Raw genomic sequence first — 26,767 nt, 5'->3', positions numbered from 1 at the left:
ATTAATTTTTATATTTGTCTAACCAGTACTTTTTTAAAATTAATTGATTTTATTTTTGGCTGTGTTGGGTCTTTGTTGCTGAGTGCGGGCTTTCTCTAATTGTGGCTTGCGGGGGCTACTCTTTGTTGCGGTGCGTGGGCTTCTCATTGTGGTGGCTTCTCTTGTTGTGGAGCATGGTCTCTAGCTGCGCGGGCTTCAGTAGTTGTGGCACGTGGGCTCAGTAGTTGTGGCTCGTGGGCTCTAGAGTGCAGGCTCAGTAGTTGTGGCTCACGGGCTTGGTTGCTCCACGGCATGTGGGATCTTCCCAGACCAGGACTCGAACCCCTGCCCTGTGCATTGGCAGGTGTATTATTACCCTCTGCACCACCAGGGAAGCCCTAACCAGTATTTTTTTGTTATGCATAGTCTCACACATACACACACACACACACACACACACACACACACACACCAGAAACCTGTAAAACCACACATAGTTTTACAAAATAAAGGTTAGATGTACAAAAAGTAACTTCACTTTTCAATTAATACACTGTGAATATTCTACTCTTTTAAAAATATTCCTGTAAAATGTTACTTTTAAAAAATTTTTTTGAAATATAGTTTACTTATAATATGTTTAAGTTCTGTACATATATATATACAAATATGTTTTACATATATATTCTTTTTCATATTTTCCATTATGGTTTATTACATGATATTGAATATAGTTCCCTGTGTTATATAGTAGGGCCTTGTCATTTATCCATGTAAAATGTTACTTTTAATAGTTGTTTGGTATTCCACTATATGAGTTACCATGGTTTATTTACTTGATTCCTTACTTTTGGATATTATGATAACTTTTAAAATATACTTTATACTGTGGACAAAGAAAAAAAATTGTCTTTTGGTGTGAATAAATATCATTATCAAAACAAAAGAAATATGTGAAAAAAACTTGATGGGCTCCAGCCTAGGAACCCACCAGTTTCACAGTGCTTTCAAGATTCTGCCTTCCTTTCTAGCCACTCTGATGTTTTCACCCACTGAGTTCAGCCATGGCAGAAGTACCAGAGCAGTAGGATGACCAAGAACTGAACAGTCTCCCTCATTGCTGCTCGTCATTAACCTAAACCTGTACACCCAGTCTCTCTCTGGTGTACAGTCTCCTAGGCCCTACTCATGCCTCTTTGAGTCTGGGCATGAAGGGCTTAACAGTAAGGGTGATGAGACCCTGCAGATCTTGCTGGTTAGTTCATTTCTCTTGTTAGCACCACTGACCGCCACCCTGGCCTTTCAGGCCATTTGAGCCAAGTGTGAGGGAAGCTTTATGAAGTGAGAGTCAGCATTTCCCATGTGCGTGGGTATTGGAGGTTATCTCCAGGTTATCTCATTCTTTTTAATTAAGAATATGTTTCCTGATATGTATCGTTGGATATAATATGATGTTTAGTTGGCAAAGTGGAGCAAATTTCACGTATTATTTACAAGAGTCTCTGATTAATAATAGTAGTAGGCACTGTTCTAAAAGGTTTACATATATTAACTCATTTAGTTAATAATGCAATTAGTATAAAAATAATAAAGAAAAGGTTAGTACATTTGAAACTGTAAGTACTTATCATCATTTCCAGGATGTTAAATATTTATAGGCCACTTTGTTTTATTTTTTAATTTTTAATTAATTTATTTTATTTATTTATTTTTGGCTGCGTTGGGTCTTCGTTGCCGCGCACGGGCTTTCTCTAGTTGTGGCTACTCTTTGTTGTGGTGCGCCGGCTTCTCATTGTGGTGGCTTGTCTTGTTGTGGAGCGTGGGCTCTAGGCACGCGGGCTTCCGTAGTTGTGGCTCGCGGGCTCTAGAGCGCAGGCTCAGTAGTTGTGGCGCACGGGCTTCGTTGCTCTGCGGCATGTGGGATCTTCCCGGACCAGGGCTTGAACCCGTGTCCCCTGCATTGGCAGGCGGATTCTTAACCACTGCGCCACCAGGGAAGCCCCAGTTTGTTTTAGTATGTGCGTTTCATTCACAGGGGACTTGACTTTACCATGTACTAGTTCCTTTCTCACAGAAGTTATCATTCTAAGCAAAGGTGAAAAATTCAGAATCTTAAGCCAAAAAGATTCTCACATGTGTTGTAAAATTATATCCTGCATTGCTGATAACCCAGAGAGGTTCAATAAAAGGTTATAACCAGTTTGAGACTGAGCCATAAAATGGATGGGAGTGAGGGGACAGCAGAAAATGAGGGGATGACACAAAATAAGCTGACCTTTTCTGGTCACAACTGTTGGTTGCAGGCTGACATTTATGGTCACCTAAATCTTCTGAGATTGTTCCTGTTGATATTACAGTACAAGTAATAACTGCATCTCAAATTTAAATTTGGCTTATGACAGGGGAATATAGATTTGTTCAGTATGGAACCAGCATGTAATGGTCCAGGGTAGCTGACCAGGGGAGGATGATAGGCTGTTTTCATTACTGCTAGATTATTAGCTGCCAAATTTTAAGTTGTACCGAAGAGGAATACATACGATCTCTTCACCCATGTCATTTATTTTTCTGCAGGCTGTATCTGTGTGTGGGATGGTAGGAGACTGGGAGGAAGCAGGAGATAAGCTGGCCTCTGTGAGGAACCATTCTGAGTTGGCTTCCCTCCTGAGACAGGAGGGCTGGGTGCTCAGGCCAGTGAAGGTAGAGGGAGAAGGCACACTTCTCTGTTTTCTGTCCTCTCTCTGTCATGGCTTTATTAACCTGTTAATACGGTATATGCAAGGCATCCTGGTCCTGTTATATCTTATATGCCTGATATGTGACAAGCACCGTGCTAGACCCCGGATATATGCAGATAAATATGGCATGGTCTGTGTTCTTAACCAGCTTGAGACCTTATAAGGCAGGCAGACATGCAAAGAGATAATTTCAATACATTGTGGCGAATGCTATGTTAGGGGGATCTATACACATTTCGTCATCATCAGAATTTGGTCATTATGCAGAAAATGTAATTCATGAATAGTGTATTTTTTGTACCTTTTAACATTTTATTAAAATATAACTTCGGGGGGCTTCCCTGGTGACGCACTGGTTAAGAATCCTCCCGCCAATGCAGGGGACATGGGTTCATGCCCTAGTCTGGGAAGATCCTACATGGTGCGGCGCAACTAAGCCTGTGTCACAACGACTGAGCCTGCACTCTAGAGCCCGCGAGCCACAGCTACTGAAGCCCGCACGCCTAGAGCCCGTGCTCCACAACAAGAGAATCCACCACAATGAGAAGCCCGCGCACCGCAAAGAAGAGTAGCCCCCGCTCGCCACAACTAGAGAAAGCCCAAGCACAGCAATAAAGACCCAACACAGCCAAAAAAAAAAAAAAAAAAGCTGCTAAAAAAATATAGCTTTGTATTGTTATTTTAATATGATACTTTTTTCTGCCTTTTCCTTTTGATTCATAGGTCTTATTCATACTTCATTGAAGTCTCAATGGATGAACTTGATTGGATCAGAGTGATTGATCATTCGCAATATCTGTGTCGTTCTTGGCAGAAGCTGTATTTTCCAGCCCGTGTCTGCAGGTTAGTTCTCATGGCTTATAAATGCTTTTGATGTTTGTTTAAAGAGATCTGGATGTTGAGAAACAGATTTCATTTTTCTGTCTCATAGAGGAAAAGTTTTCCAGGAGGATATCAGTTACTAAATGCGTCCCAACTAAAAAACTTAGGGATACTATGGAAAATTAAGCATCTTAATATTTAGAGTGTACTGTGGAACTGTTTTGTACCATATTTATGTAAAGGCATGTAAATGAATAAGAAGGGATGACACACTGAGAAGTGGAAATGCTTTTTAAATTCCATGCTATACCTTGAAAGCAGAGTTATTGTTAGGGGGTGCGTTCTTTTCACAAAAACCATGAGAGATATTTCTGGAGGCTTCCCTGGCAGTCCTCAGGGCCAGGAGGAGATTTTTGGATGCCATTGTGCATGTTCTTTTTCTAGGTCAGTGGATATCAGTGGAGTTTGAAAGAGCAGGTGTTTCTAGTGGGGTTGGGTTTGGGGCAAGGGAGGCTGAGCTGGTGGGGCTCCAGGCTCACACCTTCCCTTCAACCAGAGCACCTTAACTTTTATTGTCTTTATGTATTTTAGCTCCATGTAAGTTTGTTTTTTAAAAAGTACTGATAAGCTATTCTAACATTTCATATTCTTACTTTAGATGTAAGCCATCTTTTAAGCTTTCTTTCTGAAATTCTACAAAACCAGTATGAATAATGAATTTGGGAGTTGGGAAAGGTGGTTAAAGGCCCCTGAAATTCTGTTGTGTTTTTTCTATTGTGATTTTCCCCTTGGAAATTTCCCTCAGATATTCTTTACCCTAAACTCAAGAGATTGAAGGCAGAAAGTGATTGGTTCGTTTAATTAAGTGTGTCAAGAAGGGATATGGTGGGTGTAAGCCAGGGAGCTCGTGGAGCTGGCCCCTTAGCCACTCCGCTCCACACCCGTACTCGTGACCCCAGCTGACATCCCTGTATGGCTGAGTTGGAGCAGATGGGGATGCCCCACAGCACTTACTCTGTCAGTCAGAAGGCACCCTTATACTTATTAAACGCATGATCTGACAGCATCAGGCTGAATTCTTACTTCTACCACAGGAACTCCACAAAACCTTTCAGCCTCTGGTACAGTAAAGAGTGTCGCCTACATTTTTTTTTATTATGGGTATGACTGGACACAATATTGTTACCCAAGGATACTCTTGTGTGGAAATGAAGAAAATCAATTTCATTTCCCTAAAGAGGGACTAAAGTGTCTCAGGTCTAGCAGTTGCTCTTTTATCAGAGGAGTTTTGAATGGATTAAAATGAGAGGGACAAGAAATTGAGTGAAGATTCTGTATCTCAGAACTGCCTAGGGATACTTTGAGAGTGACAGAGGGGCCCCGAGGTAGAGGAGGGGATTGAGTCTGCATCGACTGACATTATTATGGCTGTATCAGATTAAAAAATAAGCAGCATAACAACCAAAGTGTCTGACGTGGACCAAAGGACTGTGTGTTTGTATTTAATTTGAAACACTAGGAGCACGACTCCCAGAACAAATCATCGTGACTGTAATACCAGCTATGATAGAGGCTGTGTGCTTTACCCATCTGAAAACTCCTACTCTGTGGAGGGAGACGTGTACCCTCAGTCGTGATCTCTGGCTTTTAGAAAATATAATTCCTCTCATTTATTAATGGGTATTATTTATACTCCCTTTTCCTTATTTTGTCTTTCCTGTGTGGCCTTGCCTTTGTTGATGTTGCTTTTATGTGTTGTAGAGCCTGGCTGTTTTCATGATTCTAGTTTTTGTCTTGGTATAGCCAGCTCCCACGCTGGTTGAGAAAAACTGAGCAAAGGTGATGTTAGAGACAGTGATAACAGGAAAAGGAAGGAGTCTTGATATGCATTTTAGTGAGAAAGCATTTTAATATTTATAACCACTTTAACTTACTATGTTACTACATTCCTTCATAAACTCTGCCTTTTGTAATAGTTCGGAATTTTGGAAGTATTTTAAAATGAACTTAAGAATAAGTCCCTATTGATTATCCAAGGATGTTTCATGCTTGGTGTTTCTTATCTTCACAATCATTTATTGACTTCCTAAACAATGTTCTAAATACAGTTCTTTCAGGGACTTCACTGGGCACATATAAATTCTTTATTTCCTTAGCACGTAAGTGTTCACTTTGCATTGTGTTAGTTAATTTGAACATTTGTATGTCACTCTTGTTCTTCAGTGTCCTTTGCGTGTTTGTCTTGCCTCTCATACTAAAATTACAAGCTCTTGGAAGCAAGGAGTATGGATTCTAATCTTTCAGTATTCTTGTGCAGTTCTCAAGTTATGACCTTGTATGCAGTAGGTACTCTATAAATGTTAGCACAGGTTTGGGGTCAAGGCACTGACCAGGTAATGAAGAGAGACTGATTCAATATTAATATGTACATATATTCATTGGTGCTTTTTATCCAAGTATTTGTTAAAATGTATATCTGTGCTGGAAAACTCTGGAGTGGTAAATGGTTCTGTACTCTTTGCAAAGTCTACTTTCTGTTTTTTCTTCAGGAAACTGAATTTCGAGGTTAATTCTGAAGGATGCAAGTGTTGTATATTGATGAAAGATTTCATTTAATATATTCACTAAAGAAGAGATACTCTGTGAATTGTGAGATTATCCAGCCCTCTCTCTTGAGTCTAGGTTGAACTGTATGTAAATCAGCATCGGGTAGTAGGAAAATCATGGGCTGCAGAGTTAGAGCTCTTCTCAAATCCTGGTTTCATCTAATATTGGCATTGTGATCTTAGTAAAGTTGTGCCTCTCCAAGCCCTCATTTCTACACCAGTGAAACAGGAATAACAGCACCCTTCCTGGGGTCTGCTGTGGAGGGTTAGATGACAGAGCATATGTACAAGTACTGAGCACAATGCCTGGCCCAAAGTTAGAGGCTCAGTAAATAGTTGTTTTTATTACCTTTTCTACTTTCTGAGACTCTGAACTGGTGTTTGGCCTTCAGAGAAAGAGAGCCATCCTGCCATTCTCTGTAGCCATGGTGGCTCTCAGTGGTGGCTCTCAGTATGAGGAAACTGTTCCTTATCTCAGGAGTGTGGTCCTTTCAGCACTTTTCCATATTGCCAGTCCACACACATGCCTTCCATGGTTCTCTTTATCTTAGTAATCTTCCCATTTGTATGTTTCCAACAGTTTTCATACATTTTGGTTTTGGTAAAGCATTTTTTAATTGTGGTAAAATATATATAACATAAAATTTGCCATTTATATATCCTGTGGAATGTAATTTAGTCAGCATTTCCCCTCACCGAGATAGTGGTGATAAGGATAATGTCAGGCTTCAAAGCTGGAGTGATGGTTACAACCACAACAGTGAATGGAGAGAAATGGTCTGCTCTTTCTTTCTGGGTCCTTTTTAGGAATGCATTGTGGGTCAAGTGGGGACTGCTCAATGTAGCCAAAAGCTTAGACTAATAACAACCCCCTAGCCCCCAGCTGGAAATGAAGAAAAATGATGTCAATTTTGGTACAGTTTTTCATATGATACTCAGAACCATCTTATATCTTATCAGCTTTGCCTTTTTCAGGAAAAGGAAATTTCTGCTTTATCCATAAAGTCCCCAACCTTCAAACTGTCTTCTTGGCTATCTAGTAAGCTCTCTTCAAGTCCTTCCACAGCTTTCTTAGTTGGTAGAGCCTAGGACTGAACAAAAAACACTAACAAGGAGTGGAAATATTGAGTGCCCTGGGATGCTTTAAATTTTTTTTCTGGCTTTTTCTCAACACGATGCTGGTAATTTGGCAGCTGCAAAATGTTGCTGAAATATGAGAAGACTTGAAAACATGGATGTGAATGCGTACAGAGGTAGCCCGCATAAGGCTGGTAGCTGGAATTACAAAAGTGAACTTGGTATAAAACCTGGGAGTTGAGGGAGAGGAATAGTGGGCCTAAAAGCACAGTCCTTAAGAATATAGCTATTGAGAGAGGGAAGGAAAGAGTAGGTGGCAGACAGGTGTACTGCAGGGACTGGTCAGAGAGTTAGAGGAGAATCCGGGGGAGCACAGAGGCCAGAAAGGGTGTTGAGAAGGGTGCATCTTGATGGTTCAGAACATGGCACAGGATGGATGAACTCACTTAACACAAAACTGAGCTTCTTTCTTCCTTTCCTTTTGTTTTTAATTATCAAAATGGAAATGTCTTTTTATGACATTTTAATTATAAAATTATGATGTAGTACACATTTTAAATATTGATAAAGCTTGCCCTCTGATACGGCTGTACTCAGTCTCTACCAATAGCACATAGAAATGCCCCTTCTCCAAACCCTCACCAATGCAGGCGTTGTCAGCATTTTGCCAATGTGATTTATGATCTGTAAAAAATTGTCTTACTTTAAGTTGGATTTCTTTTATCGTCTGTGAAGTGTAGGGTATCTTATAATACTTGACATTTGTTATTTCTCATTTATAAAAGCCTATTTTTGTCTTTTGCATATTTTTCTTCTGGGGTGATTATCTTTTTGGTTTTGGCTTGTGAGAACTTTATGTTGGTATGTACACCTTGATACATATACACATATATATCGTATATATGCGGTGTATATATACATGTAGACGTATATTTGTGTATGTATGATTATACTTTTGCCTATCATGTACTGTGAAATTTGTTATTAGTTTTTAGTGTTTTATTAGTACTTTTTACCATATAGAATTTTATGTTTAAAAAAATGTAGTCAAATCTGTCAGTCCTTTTTATGGTTTCTGGTGGTCTGATATCATGTTTAGAAAGGTGTTCCTCACTCCAACGTTAAAGAGTGTTATATTTTTATAAATTTTTTCTGCTACTTGTTATTTTTATCTTTGTATCTAAATATTTAATCCAGCCAGAATATTTTTCATGTATCTTTTCAGATTAGGGATAGTCAGTTGACCAAGACCATTTATTTAATAATAGTTCCTTACCATACTAGTATGAACAGCCATATTTATCATGTGCTAAATTCTCGTATATACTCCACTCTGTTCATTGATTTCTTTGACTGTTAATGAAAGTGTTTTAATCATTGTAGTTTTCCCTTCCCTCCTTTTTCTTCCTTTCTTCGAGTGAGAGATTATAATGTGCCAAATGTGTCATGGACAAAAGGGTGCTGTAGAGCATCTGCTGGCCTGTCTTCTAGTCTCAGTGGTCACAGTAGAGGTCATAAATGATGAAAAACATCTCACTAGAACGGTTCTACTTTCACTTACAACAAGAAATTTAGGCATGCTTCACCAGCTAAGAAAACAGATTTTTCTTCATTTATTCATCTGTTTATTCATCCATTACTCACTCATTTCACAAATAAGCTCCTACTTTGCGCTATGCATTGTACTGGATACTGAGGCCATAACACTGAAGAAGACTGCCAAGATCTCTGCTCTCATAGAATTTGGGAGGAACAGATATAAACAATAAGAGCACAACAGGTAATTGTAAATGTTGTGAAAATGATACTGTGATAGTGACCCAGGGTCAAGAGGAGGAGAGTAGTTATTTAAAATAGGTGATCATGGGAAGCCCGAGAGGGGAGCTGGGTGTTTTAAATTGAGATTAAGGAGGTGATATTCTCTGGTCATTGTTGTAGATATTTAGGCTTTCTTTGGTGTACATCGAATGTTATTCAAGAGTAACTGGTCTACTCTAGGAGGCCTCATTAAATGAATACTAAAACTGTACTGTTTTTTGGTTTAGGGCACTTTTATTGCACTTTTAATCTCTTTTATTGCTACCATACATTCCAAGTCCCCTCTCATCCCGGCCATCAGTAGATGCAGCATAATTTTTTTACCCATTTTCATTAGATTATAGTACCTTACAGTGCTATAGATATACAAGACATAAAACAAATGAGAAAATAAACATTGCTATTTATGGAAGCATTCTTTCCCTACCGTATTAACCTTGTACAAAAGCGTGTGTGTCTTCCACCTTTTCTCTTTTGTTCTCCCCCTGACCCCCTGGGCATTGATACATTTATTTACTTTTAAAGGTAGACAGTTTTACATTAATCAGTGGTTCACCAGGATGCTTTATAATCATAGCTAGAATTATGCCGAGCCTTTGCTTTCTTTATATGATTGGTGTCTTCAGAAGTCAAGAAATGCCTTATTCTGTTGTAAAGGAAGAAGGAACAGTTTCACTTTTTAAAAGTAATCATTTTAGTTCACACTTAGTTTGAATTGTACCTCCACCTATAACTTTGATACCATAATTGAATTAGTATAGAGCAACCTGCAGACAGAACAGTCTCTTCTAAGAGTGCAAAGCAAAATGTAGCCACATGGTGTCACTAAATCGTAACAATTTTACTTGGGGCTAAAGAGAGATTAAAATTGCTTTTTTAAAAATAAAACCATATTTAAATATAAATTTTCTGAAGTCTGTGATTTGTGAAATAGCATGTAAAACTATTTGTACTATTGAAGTCCTTCTACTCATGTGGAGCCTTAATTATGCCTGAAGTCCACAGAGGTACATTCAGGTGCTAGCCAGCCCTTGACTCGTAGTCTGCCAAGTATAGTGGGCTTCTGTAGTAGAGCTATTCAGTTTTATACAAATAAGTTCTTTTTTTCTCTTAATTTTTTTTATCAAGTAAGTTCTTTTTTTTATCAAGTAAGTTCTTTTTTTTAATCTTTCTTTGGAATTTTGAAATAAATAGAAGAGTAACCCAAAGGAGAGAGATCCATTAAATATTTATAAGGAATCAGGGAGCAGAAGAAAGGAGGAGTGAGGAAAAGAGAGTGAGGGTTACAGGACCTCAGAGGAGAGACAGGAAGAGAACAGTCTAACATTTATTGAGTATCTATTGTGGGCCAGACACACATTGCTTCCGTGTATGATTCTCATGATAGCTCTAGGAGAGAAACACCACTAACTACCTTCATTTTACAAATGAGGAAACTGAGCCTCAGAGAAGTTAAATATGCAGGTCTGTGACTACACAGTTAACGTCACAATCCTACGTTGCCTCTGCAGACTGTGAGGTGAAGAAATAGCTCTGCTTAAGAGTAGGGGGAGACATGGAGCCCTGGAGAAGCTCTTGCCGCCTTTTTGGCGGGGACAGTTTCCAGGAATGCTGAAACAGAGGGCCTGGGGTGGCCACACTCTGCTCGTGCTGGCCATAGCCACCTGCATGACAAGGATACTGATGAGGGGGAGGAGGAGGATGAACAGTTGGGGAAGTTTTCTCTTTTAAAATGCCCCAAAGGGAGTGTAGCAATCCTTTATGTATGTTTTGTCAGTTTGTCAATAGAACTTTGAATTTTCCTGCCCCTTTATTCGCCATAAGATCATTTTAGACTTTATTATTCCAGAGTAAACCTGGTGTTCTTAACTCCTGATTTGTTTTGCTTCAGCTATATTTATTTATTTTTTAATAAATTTATTTATTTTATTTATTTTTGGCTGCGTTGGGTCTTCATTGCTGCTTGCGGGGTTTTCTCTAGTTGCGGAGAGTGGGGGCTACTCTTCATTGCGGTGCGCGGGCTTCTCATTGTGGTGGCTTCTGTTGTTGCGGAGCATGGGCTCTAGGTGCACAGGCTTCAGTGGTTGCGGCTTGCGGGCTCTAGAGTACAGGCTCAGTAGTTGTGGCGCATGGGCTTAGTTGTTCTGCAGCATGTGTGATCTTCCTGGACCAGGGCTCAAACCCGTGTCCCCTGCATTGGCAGACAGATTCTTAACCACTGTGCCACCAGCTGTATTTAGAAACAAGTTTCATATATTATGGAATTTCTCTTCACAAGATCTCTTTACATCTTGAACTGCTTTTTTTTTTTTTTTTTAGTTGAGGAATTTCCTATTTATTATTTTCACTTAGGATCCTCTTATTAGACCAAAAATATTTTTCACTGTGTTTTTTTGTGTGTGTGGTACGCGGGCCTGTCACTGTTGTGGCCTCTCCCGTTACGGAGCACAGGCTCTGGAGGCGCAGGCTCAGCGGCCATGGCTCACGGGCGCAGCCGCTTCGCGGCATGTGGGATCTTCCCGGACCGGGGCACGAACCCGTGTCCCCTGCATCGGCAGGCGGACTCTCAACCACTGCGCCACCAGGGAAGCCCTCCACTGTATTTTATATTCTGTAAGACCTTTGAGACATGGCTGTTTGTACTTAAGTTTTTCAGCTGAATCTAGACTTTTTGTTTTTGTTTCATTTTTGTTTAAAGGATAATAACATGTTGAGCTTCTTTTGTGTGTAGTGGAGGACTTGAAACATGAGAAAATAGAACAGGGTTGTCCTTTTTCTTTGCATTTTATTTTATAATTTTAGAATATAAATTAGTATCTCTTAATAAGTGTGAGGTGATGTTAATAACACCAATGACCTGTTATTACTACCACAAACAGCCGTTGTGTGTTTTTCTTTCTGGAAGGGCAAGAGCTATGTATGGTAGTGGTACAGTTGCTTCCCAAGCAGTCAGGTTCAGGATTAAGCTGAGATAGTACCCCCCTAGTTGATCATCAAACATCTTTTTTTTCCTGCTTTCCCTCTCCTCAATTCTACTCTATTACTTATAAGACTTATTCATTCATACATTTATTCAACAAACAGGTATTTATTGAATACCTGTTATATTGCAGGCACTTAGTTTAGGTGCCACCATAAAAGGGTGGACAAGACACAGTTGCTGCTCTTAAGAATTTCATGATATAATAGGAGTGACAACTTTCTAAAGATTGATAAAGTAAGATATGATCAGTGCAATAATAGAGATATTTATATATATATAATATATATATATGCATATATATATATGGTATGCTGGAGCATAGTTATGGGTGATCCTACTGAAGAAAGAATTTGGACAAAGGGACCAAGGGATTGAGCAGGAAAAAATAAGGGAAAAGGATGCTCTTTGTTCTCTTGCCAAAGGCAGAGTATGCAGTGGACTTGGTCAAATCTAAACTCTTCACCCAAAACTCTCCATCATTGGGCCCTTCTGCTTCTTTAGCTTCATCTTTGGTTCTTATTAGAAATTCCCTGCTTGGTCTCAGCAGTCAAAATCATCTATTTAACGGGAATTCCCTGGCTGTCCAGTGGTTAGGACTCCATGCCTTCACTACCGAGGACCTGGGTTCAATCCCTGGTTGGGGAACTAAGATCCCACAAGCTATGTGGCGTGGCCAAAAAAACCAAAAATTCCCTATTTACCATCTACCTGCTCATGCCTTCTACCTATGTCCCTAAGCTCAGAGAAAGTATGTGACTGACAGTTCTCTCTTCATGTGACCCTGAATAACTGTTTCAGATATCTGGGACTTGGTTTCATTTAAAGTTTTTTTTAAACTTCTTTCAACAAGACTAGAGGAGTCCCTGTGAAGAACCATGAATTAGGTTAATTTTCACAAGTAATATTCAGAGAATAGTAAAAATACCCAAGAAGTGAAGGCAAAAAAAAAATCCCTCTGCTGGAGCCAGGATTTGAGCCAGTGTGTCTTTTGCTTAGAAAAATAATGCATTTTTGTAGGTACTTTGTTGTTGGGTACATGCTGTCTGTAAGGAAGTTAACATGGTTGTGTCAGTTTTCCAATTCGAGATCTCCTTTTGGAATCTCTTTTGGCACTGTGGCTCTCCCAGCACTTACTTATGGAACTTAGGAAATCCTGACCCAGGAAGCCATACACTGAACTATTGGGCATGGGACTGTGGGTCTGTCAAGTAGAAAGCAAGGAAGGAATAGAAGACAAACCCATCTGGGACTTCAGGGTCCTTCATATGACCCAGGGGCCTCCAGCATAGGAAACAGAGGCAAAGGTGAGCTATAGAAATGGGAGCAGAAAGCCAGTGATTAATGGAAATGGTGGGGAAGAGCTTCCAGGACCTCCATCCCAGCTTCGGGACTGAATGAGGAAATAATATCAGATGAGTGAAGCTTCACTAACTTTTCTTTTTGGAAGGTCAAGAAGAAGGACTGCTAGATCTTAGAGGTAAAAACAAATAAACTTGGACACAGATTTATTTGTGAATTACATAGTCATTTTCCGGGGGCTTCCCTGGTGGCACAGTGGTTGAGAGTCCACCTGCTGATGCAGGGGACGTGGGTTCGTGCCCCGGTCCGGGAAGATCCCACATGCTGCAGAGCGGCTGGGCCCGTGAGCCATGGACGCTGAGCCTGCGCGTCCGAAGCCTGTGCTCTGCAACGGGAGAGGCCACAACAGTGAGAGGCCCGCGTACTGCCAAAAAAAAAAAAAAAAAAAAACTGCTACATAGTCATTTTCCAATCCTGTTTACTTTGGAAATGGTAATCTCAAGAAGATACTGGTTAAGTAGTTAATAATTCTCTCAGTGGAGAGTTAGGACTACGTATATATATTTTAAATTAATTAATTAATTAATTTTGTGCTGCGTTGGGTGTTTGTTGCTGCACGCGGGCTTTCTTTAGTTGCAGCGAGCGTGGGCTACTCTTTGTTGTGGTGTGTGGGCTTCTGATTGTGGTGGCTTCTCTTGTTGTGGAGCACGGGCTCTAGGCGTGCAGGCTTCAGTAGTTGTGGCACGCAGGCTCAGTAGTTGTGGCTTAAGGGCTCTAGAGCACAGGCTCAGTAGTTGTGGCTTAGTTTCTCCGCAGTATGTAGGGTCTTCCTGGACCAGGGCTCGAACCCATATCCCCTGCCTTGGCAGGCGGATTCTTAACCACTACACCACCAGGGAAGCCCCCTAGGCTTACGTATATTTAAATTTCACCCCACACTGCCTAGCATTTATTGCTCTGACCTTTCATAACATTTATAGCTTGAATCATCCAATTTAGCCATTAATTACATAATATATCTTGTATATCTTGTAATTATTTTGTGGTTCCTGGACCTCACTGTATATTCCTTTGATAGTAGTTGCTCATCAGATATCTTGTTGAATCCCTTTATGCCTCTAACATTCTTGAATGCAGGTGGTTGGATAATAATCATTTTTTTTTCTGGAAAAATCCTTTTAACACTGCTGTTTTTTCCAGTGTTAAAAGGAGATACTAAGAAACGAGACTATTTTATTCTTTCCATAGAAAATATGCTTAAAGAGAACTGTATGTACAAGTCCCATGGTTAATGGAATCATCAGAGCTTTCTCAGTCATCATTATAAATGGTACACGTTCTCTAGATCAGGATGCTTTCTGTGGATACAAGGTTAGCTCAAGAGACAGTGGACCAGAAGTGAAACCAGATTGCTTGTCAGCTGCCAGCAATTCTGGGCAGAGTGCCAGACTTGGTTCACCTTTAAAAATTCATCATCCAGTATGAAAATAGAGGACTCGATCCCTGCAGGGAATGGTGGTAGCATGAACACTGGGACTTCCTTTGGCCCAGAGTACTTTTATTGATGCTAGGAAAGGGGGGGGAACTGATCAGTGTGGACCAGCAGCTTTGACCTCATTTAAGAGCTGTAATATTTTCTCTAGTAGCCTTACTTCATTATGTTTCAAATTATAATTTCATAAGTTAATAATTGTACTTCCAAATAATGTGGGTCATATATACACATGAATATGTTTTCCCTGATAGGAAGGTTTAATTTCTAATAGTCATAGAAATTCTGTGCACATTATGAAGCTATTAGGATGTAACAGCTGTTTTAGTTCATTTCACCCTGCAAAAGAAATGTGATGCAGGCTAAAATGATCAGTAATTATGTATTTTGAAAGCTAAACCTCCAGTTATAGAAAGAGCTAATTTACACATTAGATACTGATAAAACTACAGTAAGCTATGAGTTTCAAAGTTAGTGTTATCTCCTACCTAAGACTATGAAAGAGAATTTGTACCAAAAGACAATCTTTTCCTCTTTGAAATGCTCTTTTGCATTGCCTATTGTAATTTTGAGGTTGGAAATCAACAGTAATGAAGAACTGCTTGATATCTTTCTGAAGAAAAAAATTAGAGGGTTGTTAGAGGGAGTAGGATTTAGAAGGATTTCACTTTATTTCTGTTGATCAGTGCCTACCATCTGCCTTCCATTTAATATTATAGAAGCATGCATGCATTTCCCAGTTCTGAACAGATGATGTGCATGGTTTGTTGAGATATATGTATATTCTGGATGTGTGTGTGTATATATACCTACGGTGCTTAAAATCACAGTTGAAGAGTAAAACAGATAATGAGTCTCCATTTGGGGCTAATTTGCATATTCAGTTCTTGTACACAAAGTAAAAGTCTACAATGACACTGATTTTCTTTTCTACTTTAGAATTGGCACTAACCAGCTGTCAACAAATATTTTGATTAAACACTTTTCTTTATTGGAGAATTTTGGGGCACATTCTTTGTATAAACATATTGTTTTCTTTGATTTCAAGGGACATATTTTCAGTATGATTCACAGATGCATCACACCGGTAAGCTGTCATGCACAAAAATATATTTTTCTCTGTAAACTTCCTTTTTACCATTGATTTCTCTAGGGCGAAAATACGGCTCAGAACAGAGTATTCCAACTCAGGATATTTGCCTGAAATAAAGGTGGTAAATAAATGTATAAACCTGCTTTAAGTAAACCGAAAAATTTAAAGTTATAGATTCACAAACTGGACTTTTCCAAGAGATTTTTAAAGATGATTTAACAGTTTCTTTTATACATCTAAAATGTGATTGGACTACAGAGATTATGTTAGAATTTTGACATATATTCATCTAGTTTGTCTTCTGTGTGTAACCATACATAAACATGTTATTTATATAAATGACATCATGTAGCACATATAATTTTGAAACGTTGCACATATGTATAGTCATTGTGGCTGTCGTTCCATGTCAGTTCACAAATATCTGCTTTATCCTTTTTTAACAGTAGCACAGTATTCTAAATGTACTGTTGTTTACCTAACTGGTCCCCTATTGTGGGGACTATAAGGATGTTTCCGATTTTACCTTTATAGGACAGTATAGTCTTTGCTCACATATCTGATTATCTCTTCACATAAGTAGAGTCAGAAGATACGACCATCTTAAAATGTGAAACATATTGGTAAATGCCATACAAAGCATTATACCAGGTTATTCCCACCAGCAGTTTATGATAGTACCTATTTCCCTACATCCTTGTCACCAATAGGTATTATCATTATTTTAAATTTTTTCGTCAAACTGATAAGTAAACCATAGTCTCTCATTTGTTTTATTGTGCAGATTTTTGATTATTTGTAGAGTTAAACAACTGTGCATCTGTTTGTTGATAAGCAGACATATTTTCATAGAAAAGATGAAATTTGAGTTGACCTGAAAGGATGGGTTGAGTTTTGATTGGGTAATTTTAGACGGCTTTTCCCATGAGGTCATCTGGGAAAGTGGTTCTCAACCAGGGGTGATTCTTCCCCCACCCCAGAAGACATTTGGCGATGTCTGGAGACATTTTTGGCAGTCACAATTAAGAGTGCTGCTGGCATATAGTGGGTAAAGCCAAGGATGCTGCCAAACATCCTACAATGTACAGGACAGCCTCCTACGACAAAGAATTATCCAGCTGAAAATGTCAGTAGCGCCAAAGGTGAGAAACCCTGATTTAGGAGAAGCTTGTAGTAATTCCATATGTGAAGAGGGCTCGAATTAGGTTGTTTTTGGTTAAAATAGAGAAAAAGAATCACTGAGAAAGACATTTCAAAGAAAAAAACAGTCAAATTTGATGCCTGATTGAATATGGAGGGGGAAAAAAAGAAATTGAGTCAGAGAGCTTCAACGTTTAGAACCTAGGTGGCTGGGAAGTGGGATGACATTGGTGGAGAGAAGTTGTGAGGGAACCAGTTTGAGCTAGGTGCAGAGTTGTCACTTTTATATATTGAGATTTTTATTTTACACTTGGTGCCAGGATTGTTTTGGATTTTGAATTAAAAAATCGCTAACTAGTACCAAACATTTGGTTGCAAACAATTTCCTCTTTCTGAAATGTGCTTCTTTCATCTCTGCTACTGAAATCTGGTCCCTTTATTTAGTAAGCTAAAATGCCGTTTCCTCCAGGAAATCTTCCTTGATCTCTCCAAATGAAGTAAAAGTATTTTTTTTAATTATTATTCAACAAATACTTACCAAGTGACAGGCACTGTGCTAGGTACTGGAGCTGCAGTGGAGAGCTTTAAACACACATCCCCTCCCCTTATGGAATTTAAAGCTTAGTAGGAGAGTCAGATATTAAACAAAATAACTACAAGTAAAGGAAGAATCATAGGCTATGATAAATGCAAAGAAGGAAAAATACAAGTGAGTATTAGTGCCAAAGCAGAAGAATACAGCTTCAACTGGACAAGACAGGGGAGATCTTTTAGGGAAGTGATGTTTAAGTAGAGACCTAAGTGATGACTAGGAATTAATTAGGCAAAGGCACGAGGGGAAAGTGTTTGGAGCAGAGACAAATAGGAAACCCTTGAGGAGGGGAATAACTTGGTCTGAATAAGAAAGTGAAAAGGAGTTAGTATGACTGGAGAGTAGTAGTGAGGTAGAGGGGGAGGTGGGTAATGACCAGGTTGTTTAGAACTGGAGGGCACGTTAAAGAGGTTGTAGTTTATTGAAAGTGCAGTCCCTGGGAAGGGTGCTAAGCAAGGATGTGACATGATCTGACTTAAATTTGTTAAAGACCTTGTCTCCTTTGTGGGGAATGGTTGAGGTGGGTGATAAATGGGTTGAGGTTTGTAAATTTAAAAAGCTGGGACTTCCCTGTCAGTCCAGTGGTTAAGACTTCACCTTCAGATGCAGGGGGTGCGGGTTCTTTCCCTGGTCAGGAAGCTAAGATCCCACGTGCCTCGCGCCCAAACAACCAAAACATAAAACAGAAGCAATATTGTAACAAATTCAATAAAGACTTTTTTTTAAAAAAAAACTGTAAGCTACCAAAATGCCCATGAAAAGGGGAATTCATTAAAATTAAAAAGAATTAATTGTATCCATGTGAATTAACCTAGAAGGGTTTCCTTAAAAATTGTTAGATGAAAAACACATGATGCAGATAATGCTTCTTTTGTCAACCAACTACCATATATACATATATATGTATATATATAATATAAACGTTTAAATGGATTTGTATGAGTATAGAGAATGGTGTGGAAAGATGTACATCAAATTTTAATATTGATTATTCAGGAAAATGAAGATGGAGTAAGGAAAGTAGAAAGATATTCAACTTTTATTTATCTTTTGTTATATTTGCTGTAACATCTTTTTTTTAATTGAAAAGGGGTTGAACTTTTTAAAGAAGAGCTCTAAGAGGTGAGGAAATGTAGAAAGAAAAAATGAATAACTTAAGGAACTTTGCTGGGAAGGTGAATAAAGATACAGGAAGGAAGCTGGAAGCAGATGTGTTTTTAAGAATGAGAGGTACTAAAGCATGTTTAAATGCTGAATAAAAGGCTCCAGGAGAGAGAAATTGAAGAGGGAGAGAAAAAGATAGTCAATGAAATGAGTCACCTTAATTTTGTGTGACAGGAGGAAAGAAAGAGAAGACTACTCTGGTTTCATACTGCAAGTGCCAGTGTGATGGCTTCTGTTTTCTTTAGGATGAATGGAACAGAGTCATCAGCTGAGAGTGAGAGGGAAGGTGAAGGTCTGAGTAGAGTGGAGAAAAGTAGGAACTAGGTGGTTCAGACAGTGGGAGAATAAACTTTGTAGGGAAATTCTGTATCATGTGAGGTCAAGTTGACTGTCTTGAGATGGGTCAGCATGGTCTGCCAATAGTGGTTCCATTTGCATTGTTGTGTGGTTTTCTCTGGTTCAGTTCAGTTTCTTAGGTTCAGAGAAGTAAATGGTTGAGGGGTGGGTGGGAATTTGTCTAGTCCAGTGCATTAGAAGATGGGAGGGTCAAGAAAGTGGAGTATTTGCAAAGACCCAAAAGAAAAGTCTAGAGATAATTGCCCCTGGGACAATAATAATAATTGCCCACATCCAGGTACTGTTTTCAGCTTTCTATTTTTGTCTTATATGACATCACTGCCCTGACCACCAGTGCCATTTTTAAATGTATGTAAAAACAGCTCGTTTGACATGACTATTAAGTATGAACAAGATGTTGCTATTTTCTAGCTTTCTTGTAGCTCTTGAAAACGGATCCTGGGGCTTATCTTTAAATATAAAACTTATGTAAACCTGTGTGTGTGCCCAGAATCTGGACAGAAAGCAAACTAAGAAAAAGCAGTAGGTTTAACTGAAACTGAGAATATGGCCCAGATGGTGCCTATTGCCATCGCCCACATCGTACCTAGAAGGATGGTGCAATGTTTGCAAACTTTTCAATTGCTTGGTCAATTGAGAGATTATTTTGAACATTGTCGTTGAACAGTACTCATTATTTGACCATTATCCCATTGGTTTTATCAGTTTGTTATTTATGTTGTCGTCTTAGAGAAGACATGACCAATAGATATGACATCTTAGGAACAGATCTTAGGAATGTGTATTATTGCTGTCATGATATGTTTTAAAATATACCCTGCAGAATCTGGGTCTGAAGGACTCTAACTCACATATTGATCTTTGGAGGTTTGGGGTTTGTTTTTTTCAAGTACAAATTGTAGATGTCTTATTTTAAAAATGACATTATCTGAGAAGTGTTGGTGATAAAATGGATGTTTTCTGTGTACTAAGTGCTTTTACATAAATTATTTCATGTTCTTAAACAACTTAAAGAACAAAACTAAGTTCTTAAAACAGCTCTTCGAGGCAGGTGGGATTATTCTTGTTTTACAGAGCCTCAGAAAGGTTACGTGCTTTTTCAAAGATCTCAAAACCAGAAAGGCCTAGGATTCTAACCCAGATATGTCTAGCTTCAAAGACAGTTATATAATGTCACTGGGAAAGAACCCATTCATATATCTAAATAATGTTTTCCCTCTTACTTGTAAGGCTTATCAGGTATGTGCTTGGGTCTGGGACCTCATTGTTTCTTAGAAGTTTTGTTTATAATACTGCCTTTATCAGTGACAAAGTCCACATAATGATATCCTAACCTTGTCTTTACAGACAGCGCCTCATCGGAGACTTTTTGGAGGCTATATACTGTCATGCCTCCAAATGCCTGGAAGAAGGAGGAAAGTTACTGTTTATTAGCTTAGATATGGTTTATAGCACAGGTAATACCCACAATTTTCCAGACACTTTAAGTATTTCATTTGATCTTACCTGGGAGCTAAGCATTATTGTCCAACTATTGTATTTCACAAATGAGGAATGTGAGACTTGGGCAGCATAATGAATATACAATTACACAGCTAGATTACAACATCTGGGATTGAAGCCCAGGTCTGTCTGACTGTAAAGATTTTTTTTTTTATGCACAATGCTGTCTTTTCTATCTCTGCTTATCATCTTATGGCATTATCTTTGTTTTTTGTGAGGCTTCAAAGATATTTAAAAAATTGTTTTATTCTGGACTTCAGGGTTCTGAAGTAATAGCTTTTACTGCAGGGTGATAAAAACACACACACATACACACGCACTTTATAGGATAAGGATAATATCCATACGCTACGTATATTTTAATCTTCTAAAAGCACTTAGTACCCTCAGTAGATCCAGATTCTGGCAGCTGCCAGATATACATTTGGATGCTTAAATTAATAAGTCAAGATTTTAATTTTGCTGCTATGGTTAGTGAATGGTGCCAGATTAAACTCATTTCCAAAGAGTGAGATGCAGACTAGGTATCATTTTATTCAGTCTGTTTATTTATACTGTGATGATAGGGTATGCAGACAGGCAGTATTAAAACGTTAGGATGTGCTTCTGGGATGTATTTCTAGTTCCCTGAGAAACTTCTCCAGTTTCCAAAGACAGCAGCATTTCTATGATGACTGTGGCCCTTGCTATATGGGGTTCTCTTGTTATCTGAATATTTATTATTTCATGCCATGTGGTCGCAAAGGTTGCATAGGGAAATAGAAGTTACCATGATGTAAAAGTGTTTACTGATTAACTGTCCACGTAAAATTAGCTCCCACTCAAACATTCATTTCTTGCCCATCCTGTTAGTTATAATGTTTCACTGATTGTTACAAAGATGTAAAATCATTGTACTCTATTGCAAAGTCAAATAGCAGATTTTGCAAAAATACTGGAGATAAAAATTTAATGAAAGCAAGGAAAGTGATGTTGAAGAACTGCTGCCAGACTTGCATGCAGAGCCATTGGCAGCGAAATTCTGGCAACGTTAGGCTAGTGAACATCTGAAGAAGAGAAAATCCACCAGAATAATGACATGGTAGGCATTTCAAAAGAAGGATCTGACTATTAAAAATTAAGGGAAATTTGGTGATGTCCAGGTATTTTTGGAAGAAACTCTCTCACTGTATTTGTGCTATTTATATAAATATTGTCTGATAATTGTTTACTGCTGCTGCTACTACTGCTACTTTGGTTAGTACATAGTTGCATTTATTATTAAAATTTTATTAAATAGAAGATAAAATACACTAATATTTGGTATTACAATTTTTTACCTTAATGAAAACCTTTTTTTTTCCACATTCACTATGAAATTTTGGTCCCTACTTTAAAAGTCCTTTTCAGATAATTGTTGTCCTCGAATAATGAGAACCGCCTGTAATGGTTATATACTTCATGTATTTATTTGTCATTCCTCTCCATTTATGCTGTTAATGAACAGCAGCAACAAAAACTTGTTTACACGTGGGGTTGACTCATCCTGAGTAATATTGTTTTAACCAGTGATGCAAAGAAACAGATTTTCATGAGCAATAGTTTCTTCTAGAAGAATGGCTAACTAGCAGATTACACTTATATCCTGGAGAAAGGACTTCAGGTCACTCATTAAATCCAAAGGCATTACACAGATAAAAATTTCCAGCTTGGGATGGTTGAGGGGAATGCAGTAGTATTGTTTTTGAAGTCTTTGTTTCTATTCAGTAACATTGCCCATAGCTTTAACATTACTTAGACCCCAAGATGAATATATTTTGGAGCTTCCTATCCATTTGAAAAGAAAAATGTGTTTGTAATTCACCAGACTTAATTTGGCCCACTGGTAGACTTGGCAGGCTCAGCTGCAACAGCAAGAGTGGAATCTAATATCCCCTCTGGCTTCTTTCACTACAGCCAAGGTTCTGGATGCCCATTATTTCTAGAGATGATGTTCCTTCTTGGATTTTTTTTTATCTTGGAGTCTGTGGAATACCCCAGGGTAGTGTCAGTGGCAGAGAATTAAGTATTTTCTGGGTTCTGAAACATATGTAAAAAACATGTGTCAGTTGAAATTATAATGCATAGTTGATTTTCTGGTAACTTCCAACAACATGCAGGCTCTGTTCTAAGCAAAATCAGAAGATCATTTTTTTTTTTTTTGAGACCTGCAAAGTAATGTATACCTTAAAGTCATTCTCCAAATAGAGCTCATTCATTATGACCCGCATTTACATTCATGCTTCCCTTGAACTTAGGCCAGAATATTCATCTGTGCAATTTAATAGCAACACGTTAGTTAATGCTTGATTTCAAGTAGCTAGCATTTCAATTTATTTTTCCTTTATTAGGAAAGTTCTTCCCTTTGAGGGGGTTGAATTAGTCATTGTGTGGTTTAGTTAAGTTCCTTGTTCTGAGGACAAAACATTGCAGGATTTGTGGAGTTGTCTATAGTACCTGTGTGAGAGACATGTCATGAATCTCTTAATAGTTGGGAGATTGCTTTTCACTGAAGATTCTGACGTATGACTGGCTCCTTCTCCTTTTTATGGCAAACCATGTAGCTCATGTATCATGCTAACTATAAATCTTAACTCATATTTGTCCAAGGATTTTACTGAGATTCACCTTCTTAGAGCTGAAAAGGTTCAATACCATATGGTTTCTTTTTATTAGTATGATTAAGAGTGTATTTCCATCAAACTATACCATCTGTTATAAAGAGAAAACAGGTAGATAGATTGATATACTTTCCTTGTTTTTTTTTTTTTTAACCTCCATCCAAATAGCTTATAAGTATAAATCTCTTAGATTGGATTATTTAGAAAATTTAAAAAGTTATGTATTGAAGGACGAGCTCCTTCAGGGCAGAACTTAGCCATCTTTTTGTCCCACATGTACCTTGCATTATGTCACATATATAGTAAAATTTCAGAAAATATGTTGAAGTGAAGTTACCTGTAACTACCATGTTTTATGTAATACTATAAAATTACAGAAATATATTAACTGGTTGGAATTACATATAGCAGGCTGAATAAATTGATGGTTTCTCATTTTTGGTCCAGTGCCTGGTCCAGAGTTGGCATTCAGTGACTGTTTCTTGACTTAGCTCATTAATTAATTGATTGATTCTTGAGATAATTTGGTCTGATGACTAAAAGAGAGTTATGAACAGTCATGTAACCTTTATTATAATAATGTATTTTAATAATCCTGCAAGAACAGAATTTGGAAAAAGTTTCCTTTGTAGTAAGTTTACAGTATTTATAAGGGCATGAAACACTCTTTTTTAAAAAAATTTATTTTATTTTATTTATTTTTGGCTGTGTTGGGTCTTCGTTGCTGCACGCAGGCTTTCTCTAGTTGCGGCAAGCAAGGGCTACTCTTCGTTGAGGTGCACGGGTTTCTCATTGTGGTGGCTTCTCTTATTGCAGAACACAGGCTGTAGGTGTGCGGGCTTCCGTAGTTGTGGTGTGTGGGCTCAGTAGTTGTGGCTCGCGGGCTCTAGAGCGCAGGCTCAGTAGTTATGGCACACGGGCTTAGTTGCTCCGTGGCATGTGGGATCTTCCCAGACCAGGGCTCGAACCCATGTTCCCTGCATTGGTAGGCGGATTCTTAACCACTGCACCACCATGGAAGTCCTGAAACATTCTTAAAAACATAATTTTTAAAAATTTACTATTTAAACTGTTATCGAGTTTTGCTTTTATTGTTATTCTTTCCATTGAAGCTCATAGGTAATATTCTTCCTGGCTAGATCTCTGTGTTTTTAAGTGAGCCTTAAAGGGTCCAGTTTATATATGTATTGGGTGGGCCAAAAGGTTAGTTCGTTTTTTTCTGTAAGATGGCTCTAGTAGCACTTAGTTGTCTTTAACTTCATTCGAAACAATTTTGTTAGGTTTTATGTGACAGCTGTCATATCAGCGTGCATTTAAAGAAAGACTTATCAAAATTGGTGAATTTTTGTGTAGCCATTTTAATATTGAATATGGAAGAAAAAAAGCAACATTTTTGGCATATTATGCTTTATTATTTCAAGAAAGGTAAAAATGCAACTGAAACGCAAAAAGAGATTTGTGCAGTGTACGGAGAAGGTGCCGTGATGGATCGAAGGTGTCAAAAGTGGTTTGCGAAGTTTCGTGCTGGAGATTTCTCGCTGGACGATGCCCCATGGTCGGGTAGACCAGTTGAACTTGATAGCGATCAAATCGAAACAATAATTGAGAACAACCAATGTTATAGCACGTGGGAGATAGCCAATATACTCAAAATATCCAAACCAAGCATTGAAAGTCATTTGCACCAGCTTGGTTATGTGAATCTCTTTGATGTTTGGGTTCCACAAAAGTTAAGCCCAAAAAACTTCTTGACCACATTTCCACATGCGATTCTCTACAGAAAAGTAATGAAAACGTTTCATTTTTAAAACAAATTGTGACAGGCAATGAAAAATGGATACTGTACAACAGTGTGGAATGGAAGAGATCATGGGGCAAGTGAAACGAACCACCACCAACCACACCAAAGGCAAGTCTTCATCCAAGGAAGGTGATGTTGTGTATATGGTGAGATTGGAAGGGAATCCTCCATTATGAGCTCCTTCCAGAAAACCAAACAATTAATTCCAACAAGTACTGCTCCCAGTTAGGCCAACTGAAAGCGGCACTTGACGAAAAGCGTGCAGAATTAGTCAACAGAAAACACGTAATCTTCCATCAGGATAACGCAAGCACTCGTGTTTCTTTGATGACCAGGCAAAAACTGTTACAACTTGGCTGGGAAGTTCTGATTCATCCACCGTATTCACCAGACATTGCACCTTCGGATTTCCATTTATTTTGGTCTTTACAAAATTCTCTTAATGGAAAAAATTTCAATTCCCTGGAAGACTGTAAAAGGCACCTGGGACAGTTCTTCGCTCAAAAAAATAAAAAGTTTTGGCAAGATGGAATTATGAAGTTGCCTGACCTGAAAAATGGCAGAAGGTAGTGGAACAAAAGGGTGGGTACGTTGTTCAACAAAGCTCTTGGTGAAGGTGAAAAATGTGTCTTTTATTTTTACTTAAAAAACTGAAGGCACTTTTTGGCCCACCCAGTATAATCCAGGGGTCATTTGGAGTCTTCCAGTTAATGCAGTTTAGGTAAGAGTGCTCAAATCCCCAGTTCCATTGTCTTGAAAAGTCCAAAACTTATCCTGGACTATTTGGGAAATCCCAGTCCCAGGACTTAATTCTTTATAGCTCCTCTGCCTCTCATTTCTTTTCTTCTTATATGCTAATTTTGTGTTATATCATGTTGTCCCAGATATGAAGTTCAAGACAGCTTCCAGTTCCTCCAGAAGAGTCCTGTCCAACAGGAGCATTAGAGGCCAGTGTAGACTTTTCTGAGGCTTTCACTGGAAGAGAGAAGGAAAGTTTTAACATTATCCATCCCGTTATTAATGCCTTAAAAAATCTATATTAGACATTATTTTTCATTTATTCACTGAAAAATATTTATTGAGTCAGGCACTGTGCTGGGCACTGGGTACTCAGAGCTGAGTGAAAAATAGGTTCCTGTTTTCATGGAGCGTATAGACCAGTAAGGGTGCCAGGTAGTCATGCAGGCCTACAAATTGATGTAAAATTCTGACTGTGATAAGTGCTATGTAAAGGGGTACACAGTACTGGAGAACGTTTAATGGAGAGCTTTGACCTTTTGCGGGGTGGAGGGTCTGTGAAGATTAGAAGGAATTATCTGGCCAAAGAGGGTTATGGGGGTGGAGGAGAGAGAGGCACAGGCAAGTTTTAGAGTCTCTTCCCCACAGTGCTGCCATCTGTATTTTCCTCTTGGACACGTCTGTCTCCAGGAGCCCAATCTTGTTGGCTGCCTTCTCCTCCAGGATTTCCCCTTAGAACTTCCAAGTTCTTCTCCCTCTATTAGGTAGAGCAGTTCTGCTAATCTTTAAGTCCTATTCAAAACCTAATTAATTTTTAGAAAACATTCCATGTTCCTGCCAAGATTTCACCCCAAGGTCAAGGAAACAGTTCTTGAACCACACATTGGCAACATCATTCATTCATTTTTTTCATTCATTCATCCATT

General features: G+C 38.6%; 1 protein-coding gene across 2 annotated transcripts in view; it reads left to right on the top strand.

The window, feature by feature from the left end:
* BTBD9 (BTB domain containing 9) overlaps positions 1–26,767 on the top strand; it is a 416,792-nt gene that overhangs the window by 55,881 nt on the left and 334,144 nt on the right. For both annotated transcript variants that reach the window (XR_009565720.1, XM_030870842.2), the window contains exon 6: positions 3,441–3,560. Coding sequence is in view for 1 of the 2 variants with exons in the window: in XM_030870842.2 (XP_030726702.1) it covers positions 3,441–3,560 (120 nt within the window). In the remaining variant the exon portion in view is untranslated. The remainder of the gene's footprint in view (positions 1–3,440; positions 3,561–26,767) is intronic.

The sequence above is a fragment of the Globicephala melas genome, chromosome 11 (genome assembly GCF_963455315.2).
Source record: "Globicephala melas chromosome 11, mGloMel1.2, whole genome shotgun sequence".
Lineage (NCBI taxonomy): Eukaryota > Metazoa > Chordata > Mammalia > Artiodactyla > Delphinidae > Globicephala > Globicephala melas.
This window is presented reverse-complemented; position numbering and strand designations above follow the sequence as displayed.